Source organism: Cannabis sativa, chromosome 5 (assembly GCF_029168945.1).
Source record: "Cannabis sativa cultivar Pink pepper isolate KNU-18-1 chromosome 5, ASM2916894v1, whole genome shotgun sequence".
In the NCBI taxonomy this organism is placed as follows: Eukaryota; Viridiplantae; Streptophyta; class Magnoliopsida; order Rosales; family Cannabaceae; genus Cannabis; species Cannabis sativa.
The window spans coordinates 58504600-58524787 of NC_083605.1; the positions used below are offsets into that span (position 1 = coordinate 58504600).

At 29.0% G+C, this 20188-nt stretch overlaps 1 protein-coding gene across 1 annotated transcript in view; it reads left to right on the forward strand.

The window, feature by feature from the left end:
* Positions 1 to 4546: 4546 nt before the first annotated feature.
* The window catches only part of LOC115716735 (bifunctional pinoresinol-lariciresinol reductase 2), a 37247-nt gene continuing 21605 nt past the window's right edge, over positions 4547 to 20188 (forward strand). The window contains exons 1-2 of the mRNA XM_030645617.2: positions 4547 to 5055; positions 14742 to 14982. Coding sequence (XP_030501477.2) covers positions 4726 to 5055; positions 14742 to 14982 — 571 coding nt within the window. The 5' untranslated portion in view covers positions 4547 to 4725. The remainder of the gene's footprint in view (positions 5056 to 14741; positions 14983 to 20188) is intronic.

Consider the following 20188-nt stretch of genomic DNA (forward strand, 5'->3'; position numbering starts at 1 on the left):
GAGCATGATGAAAGATAGATCATCTGGGCAAGTATAAGCCTGGCTTTCCGAACTACTTCCAAAGAGTTAATCAATTCAGAGTAATCTTGCGATGCAAAGACACGAAGGCAATCCCTACAATCGTGGGATTGAATCAGAGAAATATAGCAACATGTTCTAGTTTTCTATTTCATGTATCATAATTATATAATAAATATAATTTTCTATTTTATACATTGTAAGCAAAAGGGAAACCTTCCCTCATGCATTAAGGCAATATAAATAGTTACTTAACCTCACTATGAAAGGGATCGAAAGAATTGCTTGAGAGAGAGAGAGAGAGAGAGAGAGAGAGAGAGAGAGAGAGAGAGAGAGAGAGAGAGAGATCTAAGAGAATTACTCAGAGATTCATTGTAAGAGCTTTTACAGAGAAAAACACTTTGTTCTTTCTCTTGAGTTAATACAATTCAAGGAGAGTAGGCTATTACCACACTCACGGGGCCGAACCTCTTTAAAATCTAGTGTTCATTATTACTTTGTTAGTTTTGCTCTATTTTCTTAATCGCTTATTAATTGACTTAGTGTCGTTGACTAAAAGCGAGGTCAACACGTGTCAACACAAACACAATACGATAACACAAATTGTTTGTCCTAATTGTAGTTTTAATTTTATTTTATTAAAAAATAAAATTTCAAATACATATTTGTCAGCAAAATATAATTAAAGAAAAAAAAATTGTACACTGTGGGTTCTAATGTAATTTGTCAACAAAATAAATGAATTTTACAAATTTACTTGAGTGCTAATAATAATCTCCTATTATAATTTTGGGGCTTTTTATTTTTACACTTTAAAAAAATTTCTTTTGCATTTTTATGGGATTCTACATAGAAACCCCTATTGTAACTAGCGGAGCAACCTAAATCGTAACCAAAAATCGTATAGCAACCCACATAAAAACTCATGGAGAAACAACTTTAAAAACCCAAACCATAAATTTAAAAAAATTAAAAAAAAAATTAAGAAAATAACATATGGGGTAATTTTTCTATAATTTTTTTAGTTAATCTCCACACCTAAAAATATATATCATAATATTATTTTCATAGCAGTACTTATTATAGTTATAATATTATCTTTGTAAATTTTTTGAAAAATTTAAATAATTTACAATGCTGAAAATAGGTTTGACGTTTTCTGAATACGGGTGGTAAATTAGAATATGAGGAACTATATTATCGATATTGTAAACTATTCAATAAAATTTGAAAATTTACAGGCTTGATATTGTAATTATAACGAACATCGTCATGAAAAAAAAATTGAAACAGAAAATATTCCGGCATAAGTTTTCAGGCGCAGAAGTTGACTAAGAGATTGAAAATAAGAGGTTAACTTTAGCACGCATCTATTTGTTTTATTTTTTTTTCTTATCCCTAAAGGATACCTCAACAACCCCCAATTTTTTTTCTGTTATGACAACCCAATTTAATAATAAGAATCATCTAAAACAATAAATTCAATAATAAGAAAATATATTTAGATAATAATAATAATAATAATAATAAAGAAGGATAAAGTTATATTACTAAGATAAAAGAAAAGGTAGTTGATACATAACAAGCAAACTACATAAATATTAACAATGCATGACTTAGACAAAAAAAAAAATTAACAACTTAGTACCCCAAAACCAAACACAGAAAATACAATTTAATGAGCCACTGTCAAAATTCTATTTGAAATAGTAAACTTAGAAGAGATGTTGAAGGGCCAAAGAGTGGCATTGGCCCCCCTCCAAAAAAAACTCCTTAAAAAAATATATGCACATATTTAAAAATTACATAAACAAAATATATATAAACACATGTATACACTTGGAAAAAAAAAATTGGCACCTCCTAATAAGTTCACCTAATTTTGCCACTGTCTAGTCTAATATATACTCTATTTATTTATTTGTGCCAGTTTTCAAAAGTGTTAAAAGAAAAATAGAAAAAACAAATTGTGATAAAAAAAACTCCAATATCACAAAAAAAAAAGTTATATGCATCGAAAAATGATATGATATTTTAAATTTTATTTTTTTTTTAAAAAAAATATTTCTAAGATTGATATATTTTATTCATGTATTTTTTTTTAACTATTTTATAACTACATCTTCGAAATAGTTTATATCTTACTAATTTTGTAAATTCATGTTGACAATAATTTCTTAGTACAATTTATAAATATTTGTTGTTTAGTTTTTATTTTATTATTTTTTTTATGTATATATGGGGTTAATTGTTATTTTTTTTTTTTTTGGTGAAAAGGGTGGTGCGATTGCACCAGATTCATTGAAACAAAACACAATACAGCATAACAACTAACCAAAGGCTAATGATAAGGTCTAAGAAACAGAAAAAACTCAAGACAACTTAAAACAAGAAAACTACAGCAAACAGGGAAATAAAAAACACAAGGCCAAAAAACCATGACCAAAACGAAACCAGAAGACTACAGCAATATCAACTTCTATCCCGGATGGATGTGAGAATTTTTCAAATAAAATTAATAAGTAAAAATAACAAAAATTGAATGAAAGGTGAAATTATTTTTTTTTTAAAGATAAAAGTGAAAAGGTTGTGCAAAGTAATAATAATTTTTTTTTGCTAAAAGATAAAATAAAAGAATATTATTAAAAAAACTGAGGAGGAGATATGTTAACATAAACTAAATTTTACCTTCACTTTCATATATCTCACTCTCTTATCACCCTTAGATTGTTAATTTACTTACAATAAAATGTTCTCACTCATAGGGACAAAATAAGGGTCCCTTCCATATAAGTATCCTATATATATATATATACTAGGTGATTGTTACGTGCCAAGCCACGTAGTGTTAGTTTTATTTAATATTTTAGTTTTTTATTTGAATTAATAATTAAAATAGTATAATTATTTGAACGATTTGTTTTATAAAAATAAAATATGTGTCAGTATATTTAGTAAGTAAAATATAGTTGTGTTATAATAATGTATGTTATTAATAGTAAAATGTACATTAATCTTCTAATTGAAAAAAGTTCCATTATCTCATTTCATATCTAATAATAGCTACACAACTATATATTTATAGACTTTCACATTCTTTGCAAATTACTAATAAGCACCAATAATATTTTCATATTCTAATATTTTTCAACCTTCTCCTCTTGGTGGTAAAATTAAAAATAAAACTAAAAATAAGCACAAACATATAAGGTAAATACTAATTACAGCCTATTTTATCTTTTTTTTGTTATTATTTTTTTAAGCCCAAGCCCAAAAATCTCTAAGCCAACACAATCAATCTTCTTTTATTATCTTTTCTAAATATTTTCTCTATATTTTTCTTTTTTAAAAAATAAATAAAAAAATTATTAATATTCTCCCAAGATAGGTTTGTTAGAGAGATATGTGGCTAAGATGATTTTTTTAATTTAAAAAGAGATTATTAATATTTAAAAGATTGTTTATTTAAAAGATTGTTTAATTTTTTTGGTTTAATTATTGGGTTTATTTTTTAACGGGAGATCAAACCTAATCGTTAAATTTAACAGAATATTCTTTTATTTTTAAGTATATTCTGTTAAACCAAGAAATGCCGTTAGATAGGCACTTTTAATATATAAAGATATGTTAATTAATTAAAATATTAATATAATTTTTAAAACCATGCATATAAGAATTTAAGGGAATTAAATGGGTTTATTGGGGTCTATCCAGAAATATCACTTGCAAATTATCCAAAATAATCTAAAAATCAAGAATGTAGTTTTTATGTATTGAAATACATGAGTAGCATTGTCGCACGTGTAAATCCTAACCGTTATTTAACCGATCAAAAAACTATAAGTTTTAATTATTAATTATCTTATTTATTATATTAACAAACAAACCAATATATATACTAATATAAATATTTACTTCTTTTCACAGTTTAGGGAAAAGAAGGCGTACGATGCAAAAAATGAATTGTTAGTGTTACAGCAAAAATGAATAAAACAATTGTTGGCGGTAATTTTCGAAGGCTTAGATTGATGCTGAATTGTATAAGAATTTTTCTTCTCTTATTTTTTTATGTTAACTTATAATTTTTATATCTATTATTTTTCTATGTTTAATTAGATATATTAACTTGTTAATACTTGGACTAATTTTAACATATTTGTATAATATATTTAGTTAGAATAAATACATTTAAGTATATTGTTAATTTAATTTTTTAGTTGTGTAAAATTAATTTAAATAATATTTAATTTAAATTTATTAATATTTATTTTAAATAAATTAAATTTGTATTATTATATTAGGTCTTAAAACTGAAAAATTGAATTGATTTTTTATGAAAATCACATACCATTTAGTGTCAGTATTTTCTTAATAATCAATTTGATAAAGTTTTATGGCGTCGGTTGTTTTTAACTCCTACAGTGTCACCTGGAACAATATTAGTAATGAATTTTTTCAAAATCGACGCTGAAAGGTCTTAAAAACCGCTTCTAAAGTTTAATTTTATAGTAGTAAAATTATACATATCTCATTATTTTGTTCACCTAAAAAACTAGCTAGAAAGAGAAAAAATGATTGAGGAGAGAGAAAAGACACATCTCATTATTTGAAGACCTCATAAAAGAAATTCAATGTATAACATTTTATAGAAACAAACATATAGATATCTATAGAGGAAGGGAGGAATAGATATACATAGAGAGAGGAATGGGGAAAAGCAAAGTGTTGATAGTAGGGGGAACTGGGTACTTGGGGAAGAGGCTAGTGAAGGCAAGTTTAGAAGAGGGTCATGAGACGTATGTGGTTCACAGACCTGAGATAAATGTTGATATTGAGAGAGTTCAAATGCTTTTGTCGTTCAAGGAGAAAGGAGCAACACTTGTCTCCGCTTCTTTCAATGACCATCAAAGTCTCGTCGACGCTGTGAAACTTGTTGATGTTGTCATTTGCGCCATTTCTGGTGTTCATCTCCGAAGCCACCATATTCTTCTTCAGCTCAAGCTTGTGGATGCTATCAAACAAGCTGGAAATGTTAAGGTATGTAGCTAGTGACCACATACTTTTTATAAGAGCATTGTTCTTAAATATCAATGAATGCTTTGTAAAAAATTAGCCGCTTCTCATACTAATCATTTAATTAAAATGTGTGAAATTTGATATTTAATTATACTAATAATAATATATTTCAATCTTGTAGTGCTTAACATTTACAATTATTTGTTTGGTCATAAATATTATTTTCTTTATTGAATTAGTGAGCGGATTCAATAGAGAAGATAGGACAGACTTATTACATTACAAAAAGGATATTGAGAATTTGATAAATATTAGAAGTAATTGAGCCTCAAATCCAAATAAATTTATATTTTTCGTTCGGAAATGGTTGTTAGGAAGTTTTAATCAATTCATGCGTTGGAAGCCTTCCCAAGCTGGAATTCATTTTGAACATTTTTTAGTTTTACTCATTAATTGCCATCTGTCCTTTTCTCATTGCTGTGTTGTTCCAAAGTTTTGTTTTTTTTTTTCTTTGAAAGGGTGTGTTCCATACTTGGATATAGGCATTTTAAACATAATCCAAATATCTCTAAATATACATATGTGTGACTATTTAATGGTTATATTTTTATTGTAACTTATGATTATATTTTTTTTTTACCTATAATAGTAGGTTAACAATAAGTAAAACTTCCTTTTTTAGAATTAATTAATTATAATTAATTATTTCATAAAATAATTAATTATAATTAATTATTTCATAAAATAATTAATTGAATATTTAATAAGATCTTTTAGCAATTAATAATTATAAATATTTTTTATATATAAATTCCTACTAAAATTATTTTAACAATTAAGTTAATTAATTATAATATTTACAATCAAATTTTATTTTATTTTTTTACAAAAATTAAACTTTTTTTAGGGAAAAAAACAGAAAAATAAAAAAAAGGAAAAAAAAATTACAAAAATACTTTGGGCTGGCCCATTAAACATTTATACAGTCCACATACAAATATTTACAAAAATACCACATGCACTAAGCCTTCAGCTGTACAGAGCGAACCATGAAGGTGAAAATACCGCGAACGTTCCAAAACCGCAAAACAACCAAAATGAAACCAAAACGATAAAAATACAACTATTAATTCTGGCAAAATCAACTGGAAAAGAAGACCTGCAATGATCTAAACAGAAAATGACGAAAAAAAATCAGAAAAACTGTGAAGAAACTGAAATTACACATTTGTTTTCTATTTTATTCGATCAAAATAACTCCCCCTAATATCGAAATCTATATTCATGAAATGTAGATCTGTAACAAACAGATCTGGAGCTCCCACCAAATCCAAAACAATGTATGATGTGAAAAATTTAAAAAAAACCTCATGAATAATACATCTACGTTATATACAGTTGCATTTTGATTGATTACTAGCTTCCAATATATATATATTTGATGTGATCAAACCGATCACAATGACCAAATATCAAGAACAAACTAATCGATCAAAGTCTATGACAGATTTAACAAAAGCTTAGTGCAAAGGATTATAAGTAAAAAAAACAGTAAGAGTAACTGAGTTAAAGCAAGAGAGAATGAAATCAAGATTCAGCCATTAAAGAACTTTCCATTAAACATGTATGCAAAGAATACAAGGTACATCAATAGGTGATTCAAACTAGAGAATGAGTGAGAGGAAATTGAACTCAAACTGAGCACACCAGAAACTGGTTTCTTAATACCAGTCCTATATCACCTCACAGCCTCTCTCTCTGTCTCTCTCTATTGTTTCTGTAAATTGGAATATGAACCACACATAGCTAGGAGTTAGTTGAGTCTATTTGGCGTACAAACCAACATAACTAACATAACTATAAAACCTAGAAGGTAGTTAGGAAAGTCCTAAAAGTATTCAGCTAAGGCTAAGTTTCTAGGCCACTTTACAACAATTCCACCTTGGCATGTATACTTCTAGACTTAGAGAACATGAGCAAAGAAGGGCCGAACATTTAAGTGAAGTTGGAAACTCATCCAATTTCCTTGATAAGCCGACCAAGTTCGACAAGTTGTCTAAACTTGGCTCGAGTGACACATTTTGTAAAAATGTCTCATGTGGTCATGGGTCGATGCGATTTTCTTCACTTGAACCTCTCCATTGGCAATGATCTCTCTGATAAAGTGAAGTTTGATGTCGATATGCTTTGATCTATCATGGAACATGGGATTTTTCATTAAGTGCAAAGCACTTTGGTTGTCACAATGGACAGTCATGTCCTCAGAGTTAAACCCGAGTTCTTTTGATAGACCTTTTAGCCACAAGCAGTTCTTTTATCGCCTTCAGTACCATGTACTCGCCTCGTGGATGACAGCTACAACTTTCTCGCAGTTTGACTTTCGCCTAATGCATCCACCTAAAGCCGTGAAGATATAACCTCGTCAATGATCTCCTCGTGTCAATGCATCCAAGATAATCGCAGTCGACAAATCCTTCAACCTCACATTCACTTTTCTCTGTAGATTTGTAGATCAAACCCATGTTCAGAGATCCTTTAACATACCTCATGACCCATTTTATCGCATCCCACAGGCATTTCCAGTGGCCGCAACAAAACGACTTACTATGCTCATGGCATAGGCCAAGTCGCCTCGTGCATACCATGGCATACATCAAGCAAACCTCACAGCTTGCATAAGGTATGCCATCCATGCTTCTTCTCTTCCCCGCTCGGGGGTGCCCGCTCCTGCTGAGCTTAAAATCTTGAGCCAATGGTGTCATCACAGGCTTGGCTTCATTCATGTTGAACTTTTATAGAACTTTATTCAAGTATCCCTGCTGTGTCAGCATGATGAAACCAGGTCTCTTTCTCTTGATTTTGATTCCAAGAATTTTCTTGGCTTCTCCCATATCCTTCATCTCAAATTCACCTTTGAGTTGGCACTTTAGCTCTCTGATTTTGTGTTTATCCTTGCCTACTATTAAGATGTCATCAACATACAATAAGGTAGGTTTCTTTGTCAAAATAAACACATGGATCATATTTGCTCTTGGTGAATTTTATCCTTGACATGAACTTGTCAAATCCGATATTCCATTGTCTGTGTGCTTGCTTTAAAGCCATGCAGGATTTAGGTAAAGAAGCATACCCGGTTAGGATTACCATTGTCAAATCCTCAAAGTTGCTTCATGTAAATTCTCTCATCCAAAGAGCCATGTAAGAAAGTCAGTTCTCACATCCATTTGATCTATTTCTAGATCTCTGAAGCAAGAAATTTTTGCCATAATGGCTCTAATGGAAGCTTCGTTTCACCACAGTGCAAATATATCATTGAAATCGACACCTTCTCTCCGAGTGAATCCCTTTGCCACAAGCCTTGCCTTCAATCTTACCGAATTTTCATTAACTCCTCTTTCTCGTCTAAATGTTACCACTTGCTATCGATCAATCTTTTGCCCCGGTGGTCCGTTCACACGTACCATGTTTTGTTTCGATCAATGATACTTTTTCTTCATTGATTGCCCTCAACCAAAGGTTCCCCGTTTTTGCATTTCCTGCCTCCTTGTATGTGCAAGGGGTTCGCAGTTTTCGAGTTCACCGGCAAGCTAGCTTAGTGCAAATGCAAGAGAAATCTCGCATAACCAAGTCTTGCGAGGTCTCATGTCTCTTCTTTCCCTCGTCTCCCGCCAAGAGATAGTCATCAAGATCTCCTCGTGTTTCATGAGATTGTTCTTCAAGCTCTCGAGCTTGATTCTCATCTCGCTTCGAGTCTTTGTCTCAGGCAGGTGACCGATCCACCTCAAGATTGACTCGCAATATGGCTCTTTCCGTCTCAGCGTGTTGGATTTGGTAATGGTTTCATGGCCATTTCTTCTTCTCTGAAAGTGACATCTCCGCCGATGATACACTTTTTGAACCCCGATTCAAGACACCAAAGTTTGTATCCCTTAACCCCTTCGTGATATCCCAAGAACATACATTTCAATCGCCCTAGGCTTCGCCTTGTCTTGCCTTACATGAGCATAGGCAAGGCACCCAAAACCTTGCATGGTCATAGCTCGAGCCTTCTGGCACCACTTTCTCGTGGTGTCATGAAATTGATACCAAGGAGTGGACATCTATTTATTAGATAACATGTTGTGTTCACCACCCCCAATTTTCTTTCTAAACTAGCTCCTTTAAGCATGCATCTAACTCTTTCAAGTTAAAGGTCCTATTCATCCTCTCTCCGCCAGGCCATTTTGCTGAGGAGTTGTCTCTAATCGTCAAGTGCCTCGGCTATCCCTTCTTTGCTACAGTAACTCCTTCAACCGGTTTCGAGCAATTCCCATCCATTATCCGTTCTAATCTTCGAGTTTCTTACCGCTTGGTTCTCAAGGAGTTTTCTCCAATTGACAAATGTGTCGAAAGCCTCATCTTTGGTTTTCAAGAGATAAACCCACACCTTTCTCGAGTAATCATCAATGATACTCATGAAATAGTAAGCACCACCAAGTGTAGGAATTCTGAAGTGGCCCCAAAGATCCGAGTGCACATATGCCAACTCGTTCTTCGGTTGTGTGCTTCGCTGTGAATTTCTGTCATAGCCTTTGCCATATATGCACTCCTCACAGAATCCATCTCGCATGACACCTTTCCTTTAAGAATCCCTTGCTTCTTCAATTCCATCAAGCCTTCTTTCACTCACATGTCCTGGCCTCAAATGCCACATCCTTGTCAAGTCATCATCACCCGTACCCGTAACATTTGAAGTTAGGCCGAATCGATTTTCCATTAAGAAAATACAAGCCATTTCTATATATTCCTTTCATTACAAGAAGGGAACCTTTAATTACATTAAGTGAGTTTTCATCAATTTTAATTTTGCATCCTTTTCGAGGCTAAGACACCAATTGACAAGAGATTTCTCTCGAGTTCAGAACATACCGACATCGTTGATGATTCTTCGAGCACCTTCATTCATCTCGCATCACAATAGATCCACAATTCCTTGAATCGTGCATGCCTTCGTTATCACCCAATAAAACAAGACTCTCGTTTTCTTCTCAAGATTGCGTAACATTTCTTCACAAGGACACATGTGAAAAGAACAACCAGAATCGAGTATCCATTCTTGTCCGTAATCCGTGTTCGACACCACTCGTAACACACTACCGAGTCATAACCATCGCAACATCGCCTTGTCCCTTTTCTTTGTTCTTTTCTTTCTTCAATTTGTTCTTCAAAGCAAGACATTCATCTCTCGAAATGTCCTTCTTTTCGCAATAGAAACACTTCTTGCCGCTTGTGTTTCGAACTCCGTCTTTGCTTTCTGCCTCGATCACCACCATGTTCAGAAGTTCTCAGGCCCTTTCTTGTCATGTCTTCCTTTGACAAATGCACTTCTCCATCGTGCTCGTTTTGTCATTCCGATTTGCTTTGAATTTCCTTAGAATTCAAGGCCGCTTTCACCTCGTACATTGTAGAAGAGTATCTTTGCCATAAAGAATTGTATCAACAAAGTGTTCATACAATTTTGGCAAAGAACTCGCAGGATTATAGCTTGGTCCTCTTCATCTAAGCCTTCACACCAATATTGTTCAAGTCAAGAACAATCTTGTTAAAGTCATCTAGGTGTCTTCTAAGGTCCTTGCCATCTTCCATCCTCAAGGTGTACAGCTTTCTTCTTCAAGTACAAACTTTGTTTGCAAGTGTGACTTCTTCATGTAGATCGTAGCAAGCTTTTCCTACATTACCCAAGTGGCTTTCTCCTCATCTCGCAACTTCTCTCAGTACTTCATCTCCAAGACTGAGAAGAATTACAGAATGTGCCTTGGTCTCGATTTCTTGTTTCTTCCTCACATCTTCAATTCCTTTCAATGCATCCACATTAATGGCTTCTGCAATGCCTTGATGTACCAGCAAGGCTCTCATCTTGATTCTCCAAAGACTGAAGTCATTAGCTCCTGTGAACTTGTCAACCTCGTACTTAGTTGATGCCATTTCTTGATTTCAATCTTGTTGCAGTCAGACTTTAATCAAACACTTCTTGATCTCCTCGATTGAACCTCAGCTCTGATACCATTTGATGTGATCAAACCGATCACAATGACCAAATATCAAGAACAAACTAATCGATCAAAGTCTATGACAGATTTAACAAAAGCTTAGTGCAAAGGATTATAAGTAAAAAAAACAGTAAGAGTAACTGAGTTAAAGCAAGAGAGAATGAAATCAAGATTCAGCCATTAAAGAACTTTCCATTAAACATGTATGCAAAGAATACAAGGTACATCAATAGGTGATTCAAACTAGAGAATGAGTGAGAGGAAATTGAACTCAAACTGAGCACACCAGAAACTGGTTTCTTAATACCAGTCCTATATCACCTCACAGCCTCTCTCTCTGTCTCTCTCTATTGTTTCTGTAAATTGGAATATGAACCACACATAGCTAGGAGTTAGTTGAGTCTATTTATAGACAAACCAACATAACTAACATAACTATAAAACCGGTAAGGTAGTTAGGAAAGTCCTAAAAGTATTCAGCTAAGGCTAAGTTTCTAGGCCACTTTACAACAATATTTTTAGAAACACAATAAGAAGAGTAAATTCGAATTAAGGTGCAACCAGTTACGTATAAGTCTGTTTATTTTTTGTTTTGGTTGCCTTATAGTTGCATTATCGTTTTATGTTAGTTTATATATTATGCAGGAATTTAATTTGACGGGGACTAAGAAATAGTAGTTATACATAGTAAGTTTTGTGCAAAATAGTTGCATATTAGTTTTATAATGAAATAAGATATGCAAGTAGCAAAACTATAATAAAACTACAAAACAAATGTATACAAACTAAAATACAGGAAAAACTCTTTGAACATCAACATCCATGGAAAATCTAATTGTTACCCATTGATGATATAAAAATGGACAAGAAATAACTAGACAAAAAACATATTAAAAAAAATACATACAGAAGGTGTCTACACTATTAAAAAACTATGAAAAAACTATTACAAAATGAGAAATAATCAAATGAAGAAATTGAAATGAAAAACAATAAAACATCTGGAAAAATAAAAATAGAAAAAAAAAACAACAAAATGAAACAGAAATTAAGACTAAACAAACGAAAAATGAAAAACCCATAAAAGAACATATAAATTAAACTAAAAAAATAGAAGCCCTAAAAACCAAACAAAACAAAAAGAAATGTTAAAAGGAAAAACCTAAAATAGTAAAATCGATAAACACAAAACACACTAATGTCAAATACAAAAAAAAAAATCAAAAAAGGGGGAAACCAAAAAGAAACCGAAAAAAAACCTGAGAGCGAAGACCACCACCAACTTGATTATTTTTTTGAGAAACATCTTCAGGAATTTTTTCCTGGGCAGCCACCTTTGATTTCTTCTTTGGAGGAGGTCGCTTACGTTTAGACAATGGAGGAGCAAAATCAGAGTCATCCTCCTCAACAACAGGTCTTTTACCATTGTTCTATTAGCTAAAGATTTCAATCCCATTTTAAAGCTTTTCTTTTGAACAGGGAAAGGAGTTGATGAAGAACGAGTTACAACTATATTTATATATGGATTAGGAGAAAAATAAAAGGATAGAAAACGGTTATGAGATTCGGTTAATGGGAGTTGAAAAAAAAATTGAAAAACAAAAAGAAGAGGAAAAATAGAGTTGGGATCATGGAGAAGAAAGAGTTCAGCTATGGAGGTTGATATTTTTTTTAAAAAAAAAAAAACTAAAAAGAAATAGAAAATAAAAGGAAAAAGAAAAGAAAAAGAGAAGAAAATGATGGATGATTGATTGATAGAGGTCATAGTCTATTGACATATAGTGATGCATGCATGAAATGTGTGTGTAAGTGGTAAAATTGTAATAAAATAAAGTTGAAGAGTAAAAATGTAGGCTTAACCGTGTGGTAGTATTTTAGTAATAAAATATGTATTTTGTATTTTTAGTGTAAAAATTTTCTTTTTTTACACATTAAAATTCTCCTCTTGTATAATAAATTTTTAAATAATTAATTATTTTTTAAATGATATTAAATTATTTTCTTATAGAAGAACTAAGTATGAGTTTTTCTATTCGAGTTTGAGGTTGCTTCGTTTTTCTAGACAACTTGACTTTGTTTTATGAGTAAATGACTCCTTATCAAAAAACAAAATGAAAGAGTTTAGCCATTTTTTTTTAGAAAATACATTCAACCTATTTCACTTTTTACTTTTTAAATATTTAAATAAAAAAACTAAATAATTAAGTGTAATAATTTTAAACTAAAGTTATAAGTGTAATAAAATTTTAATTATGAAAGTATGTGTGTATAATTTTAAATTATAAAGAGTTCCTATAAAATTTTAATAATATAAGGACAGAAAAATTTGCTAAAAGATCCTTATCTAATAATAAATTAAGAAAAATTAATTAATAATTATAATTAATTTAATTTTAAAATATAATTAATCTTCATTTAAGTTTTATAAGGAAATAAATTATTAGGTGACTATTAGGTTATAAGTTAATTATTATTTATTTTTATTTAATTTTTAAATTAATCACAACCATTCAATAGTAATCTAATGGCTAAAAAAATGTAACCATGATGGTTACATAATTAATGCAACTATTAGAACCTCCTCCTTATATATATGGCTCTACTCCAGTTCTTAAACACCACCAAATTCTCTTTATTGATTGAGTAAGAATAGGTATCATAAAGTTGAGATCGATTCTTTGAAGAGTTCTCTCAAAGTGTTTCAACTTTCACACTCTTACCCAAGAATCTTCTTCATCTATAGAAGATTCTTCATACAAAAACTCAAACCCAATCTCTCTCTTTTCTTTGTATCTCTCTCTCTCTCAATCTCTCTCTCTCTCTCTCTCTCTCTCTCTCTCTCTCTCTCTCAACTCAATCTGATATATCTGAAATGATAAGTGTTGATAGCATTTATAGGCTTGGGATCAATATTCTAAAGTTAGTGGCTGTAAGAAATTAGGTTCTTAAGTTACTTAGGCAATAATTAACTTCACCTAATTTAACCAACTCTCCTTTTAGCAAGATCTCCATGTTAGCAAAAGTAAGAGTGAATTCAGGAGCATGAATGAGGGCTTCTAGAATCACAGACCAATGCACTCGCTGAAGGTCCTTCCTGGATAGGAAAGAGCCAACCGAAGTCGACTATCTGGGAATACCTTCCAAGAGGTACAACTAGCCCTTCGGAACTCCTTTCTCAAGGAGGACTAGCTTTCCTGAAGACCCTTTCCGAAAGGTCAAGAAAACCTTCTAGGACCTCCATCCGCAGTCAACAACTTTCTGAGAATAATAATAACTTTTGGATATGTTTTTATTTAGAAGAACTATACCACATGTAAATTTATATCTTGAGTTTGTTTGTTTTTTTAACAAGTATTGCATCTTATGCAAATTCTATACATGATAAATTGTCCTGAAATTTTCTTATTGTATAAATTTATTCTTTACATAATTAGTTATCTCAAATAAAAATTATATTTTTTTAGTTCCCTCCAAAATAATATTACTAATTTATCGAGCCAAGATTCAAAATAATATAGATTAATTTGTCCTTGGTCATTATATATATGTTCAAAGATGAGATACAATATATGTACATTTTCCTTGAATTAAATAGAAACATCATATATAATGAGTACTATAATATTTATTAAAAAATTTATAGATGATATAATAATAATTGAATGAAAATAACTGCAGAGATTTTTGCCATCTGAGTTTGGAACTGAGCCAGCAAGAATGAAAAATACAATAGGTGCAGAAAGAGTAGTATTTAATGACAAAATGGAAGTGAGAAAAGCTATTGAAGAAGCAAATATTCCTTTTACATATATTTCAGCTAATTGTTGTGCTGGTTATTTCCTCGGTGGTTTGGGTCAACCAGGTCACTATCTTCCTTCTACTGACTTTGTGCATTTGCTTGGAGATGGCAACAAAAAGGGTACAAATAATATATATAAATATATATATTTTAGCTATAAGAAAGTATAAGCCTAAAATAAATTCGAAAATCCATACTCAAATCATGTCTTTCTATTTTTTTACCAATTAAATATACTCTTAATTAATCATCACTACTAAATTGTAAAATATTAATAACTTATATACAACTAAATATAAGACTAATAAGCAGTGCTATAATTTTAATATATGTAAGACATTTATATAGGGATAATTAAATTCCTGGTGTATAAGTCCCTTAACAATAATTATGGACAACTTTCTAAAAATATTTATTTATTTATCTAACAATTTACGTGTATAAAAGCTAAATATCGTTCACTACAAGAACATGTATATAATTTAATGTAAAACATGAAGTACATAAAAATGATATAAAATACAGAATTAAACCATAAACATATTGAATCGAATATAACTGAAAATACCTTCAACTATTAATTCTTTTAATTTTGATTCTTCGATCTTTGGATCTACGAAAGAAAACTAAAACTGACGTTACTGTGAGTATTCGGACTTTTATAATCACTCTAATGCTCTTAGATTGAATTAATATTTTCACATAATGAATAGTGAGTTTGGGACCGATATCCTATATTTATATATGAGATACTCTATTAGTATTTATGCCACATTAGTTGTCGAAAATTAAATCGGTAATAGAATATTGAGAAATTTGCAGCTAAACTCCTTTAAGTTTCAATTTGTATACACTTAACCCATTAATCTTTCTTTTAAGTGGAAAAACCCTTTAACTTAACTTCTACTTGCAAATCTAAAGTATTAGTTAAACTAAGAAACGAAACGCGCTTTATGTGCGGTTGTATTTTATTTAGTGATAATTAAATTAAAAAACTATATCAAATTTTGTATTTTAAATTTAAATATTTTTTGTACATAATTTTTAATAGTATGAGTAACTATTATACTAAATCTTCATTTTTTTACTCTTAATAATGTAAGAAAAATAAATTATGTTTTAATGTCTTAATTATTCTAATTATTTGAAACTAATAAATGATTATTTTTTAAGTAATTAGTTTATTATAAATATACATTATTATACAGTTAGTTTTCAAAATATATATAGATATATAAAAATAGATAAATATATATAAAATTTATTAATTCAAAACCGTTGTTAACATCATATCTCACTTGTTGTATTCGTCACTACATTAAAAGTTATTGTCATTACCGTAATTTACTTGTAATCGTCCTATCCTTCTAATTTATTAATTAATAATGAGAAAACAGATACAACTGCATCTAATTAAAAATAAATTCAAATGATAAGTTTTAGATATTTTCAATTAAAGAGATATCTTCAAAAGTTAGAATTCGAAAAATCTTCACACAAAATATAATTCTCAAAAAAGACAATTGAAAAAATTATTGTCATCACAAAATAAATATTATGTGATAGATATATTGATTATTTTTCAAATATTTATAAAATAAATAAATTAATACATTTGGTTTAGATGGATATGTTATAAATAATTAGTATTTTAATTAATTTTAAAAAAATATTAACAATTATTATTGTATGTATTCTTTAAATAGATTTAATTTTCTTCTCAATTAATTATTATAAATTAGAAAAATATTGAAAAAAAATGAGAAAAAAATAAATTAGTTTGGAGATTTTATTTTTTTTTTTTTTTTTTTTTTTTGCAATAATAGATAAGCATATATAATGAATACGAATTTATTAATTGGTAAAGTTAATTAATTTTTTTAATGAAAAAGCCCTTTTTTTCAATTGATATTATTAAACGATTTGAACTATTTTTTAAATATATATATTATAATATTAATATATATATATATATAAAATTATTGAAATTAAACAAATTAATTCAACCTGTTGAGAAAAATCATAAAAGAAAATAACATATATAACATCAACATTTAAATTTTTATGTACTATATATAAATGATTTTTTTCGAGCACAATTTTTTAAATAAAATTATGATATTGCGTTGGCATACATAACACAATAAAAAAGACAAAATTCTTTTGAAAAGCCATTTTAGTTAAAAGGATAAAAAAGTAGAACACATTATAAACCAAGAAACTTATACAATTAATTTTTAATATTATAAATATAAGTATATCACGTTCACATGTGGTCGATATAACATTTAGAAAAGCAAAAAGAAAATATCATCAGTAATTCGTCGACTCCATATAGTCGTTAACCACAATCAACCTAGTCTTGACCTCTCACTTTGCCACTCACTCTCGATCCCATACACCACCGAACCTACAAGAATTTAAGCAAACATATAAAGAGAGTTAGCTCAAGTCTTTATACTCAAATTACAAAAACACAAATTAATACATAAATTAATGGGAAAAAAACAAAAAAATACAAAAAAGGAAAAAAAATTACAAAAATACTTTGGGCCGGCCCATTAAACATTTATACAGTCCACATACAAATATTTACAAAAATACCACATGCACTAAGCCTTCAGCTGTACAGAGCGAACCATGAAGATGAAAATACGCGCTCGTTTCAAAACCGCAAAGCAACCAAAATGAAACCAAAACGAGAAAAATACAACTATTAATTAAAAAATCAACGGAAAAGAATACCGCAATGATCTAAACCGAAAATGACGAAAAAAAAATCGAAAAAGCTGAAGAAAGCGAAATTACACATTTGTTTTCTGTTTTATTCGATCAAAACAACTCCCCCTAATATCGAAATCCAGATTCATGAAATGTAGATCTGTAACAAACAGATCTGGACCTCCCACCAAATTCAAAACAATGTATGATGTGAAAATTTTTAAAAAACCTCATGAATAATACATCTACGTTATATACAGTTACATTTTGATTTATTTTTTGTTTTGGTTGCCTTATAGTTGCATTATCGTTTTATGATAGTTTATATATTATGCAAGAATTTAATTTGATGGGGACTAAGAAATAGTAGTTATACATAGTAAGTTTTGTGCAAATAGTTGCATATTAATTTTATAGTGAAATAACATATGCAAGTAGCAAAACTATAATAAAACTACAAAACAACTGTATGCAAGTGCAAATAGTTGCCTTATAGTTGCATTATCGTTTTATGATAGTTTATATATTATGCAAGAATTTAATTTGATGGGGACTAAGAAATAGTAGTTATACATAGTAAGTTTTGTGCAAATAGTTGCATATTAATTTTATAGTGAAATAACATATGCAAGTAGCAAAACTATAATAAAACTACAAAACAACTGTATACAAACTAAAATACAGGAAAAACTCTTTGAACATCAACATCCATGATAAATCTCATTGTTACCCATTGATGATATAAAAATGGACAGGAAACAACTAGATAAAAAACATATTAAAAAAATACATACAGAAGGTGTAAAATTTCAAATATGGGAGAAAACCAAAAAGAAACCGAAAACAAACCTCGGTTCGAACATCAGCACCAACATTAGCTTTTTTCCCAGAAACGTTGACAATGAAATCTCTATATGGGAACAATTTTTTCTTAAGTAATAATGTAATTGTTTTCAATCAGTATTGACTCATTTCACCCAATTGCCTCATTTTAAGGAATGACTGCTGAATGGTTAACTTTGGTGAAATACTCTCTAACACCACTATATATAGTTTTGAAGATTTTTTTAAGCAATAATGTAATTCTTTGTGACAGAAGTTCATAAATAGCAGAGGACAATAAAATTTGGGGGTAATTGTAGAGAACAATATACCGACGAGCATTGCAAATAATTGTCAGACCAATCAATATATATAAATAAAGGAAATCACAATAGTGATGACATGGCAGTTTCTATAAAATTTCTTTCCCTTTCTTTGTTTTCTCATATTTTCACATTTTTTAAAAAAAATTTAGTTACTTTTCTTTAATAATAAGACCTTTCATTTTTTTCATCTCACCTTATTTAATAATAAGACCTTTCATTTTTTTCATCTCACCTTATTTAATAATTTTATATAATTATATCATGATCTTTGATTTACAATCTTAACAGTTACACAATGATAATATAGTATTCAATATTCCCTTTTTATAACTTGCCCCACTAAATTAAACAAAATAGTTACTACAAAATCAATCTATATATTAGACTATAAAAGAAGCACGATCTATTGCCATTGTTCATATGAGAATTATGTGATGATCTCTCAATCTACATTCTTCATGATCACTATATATATCTACATAGATGATTATAAAGATTGTTCAAATTTTTTTCTTTTCCAAAGTATTTTTATTTCTTTTTTAGATTTTATTAAAGTTAGTATTAACATATACATTAAATAGTATTTTTTTTTTAAGTTCTTCTTAAGAATATCAAAAATATATTTAGATGTAAAAATATATATATTTGGCAGTATTAATTATTATATAATGTAATATGATTAGTTAGTTATAGATATAATAAGGTGAAAAGGTAAAAATTGATATAAAATGTATATTTGTAAAAGTACATTATTCATGTTTATTATTATATCATGTTGGTTATGTTTGGATTTTTAGATATACTAATTATTTTGTGGCTTTCTCTCATTGTTTTAATTTTTATTTTTTTATACATACGTGTATCTAATTATTAATTATTTATCATTTTCAAAAAAAAAAAATTATTCATTATTTATTTATATATATATCTATTTATACATATGTTTTAACTATCTATATTTATATATTTGTATAATTTTGAAGCTAGGATGATATTGTACGGTAATTTGGGCGATAATATAATTGTTATGAGAAAATTAATTAGAGTGTATCATATTTCACAATTATTAATTATTTAAAATAATATTGTAAAATTAAAAAAAAAAATTAATTTAACATATAAATAATCTATCTATATATATAAATAATAAATAATATATATATAAATAAAAGAAAGTATAAGAGATGCCATATAAGAGCTTATTATCCATTTCTTTGCATTTTCAATTTTTCTTAATTTTGATATCATTTCATATATAATTTAACCTTTAAAAAAGAAAATTGTTCATTTTCTAAATGTACATTTAAATAATAATAATAAAATTTTATTTATTCAATAATACAAAATTTGAACAAAAAATCCTTCTTTCATGTAAGTTATTAAAATAATAACGAGTAAATAAATAAATAATTAATGAATAAAACACAGAAAATTATTCCTTTTCTAAATGTATGTTT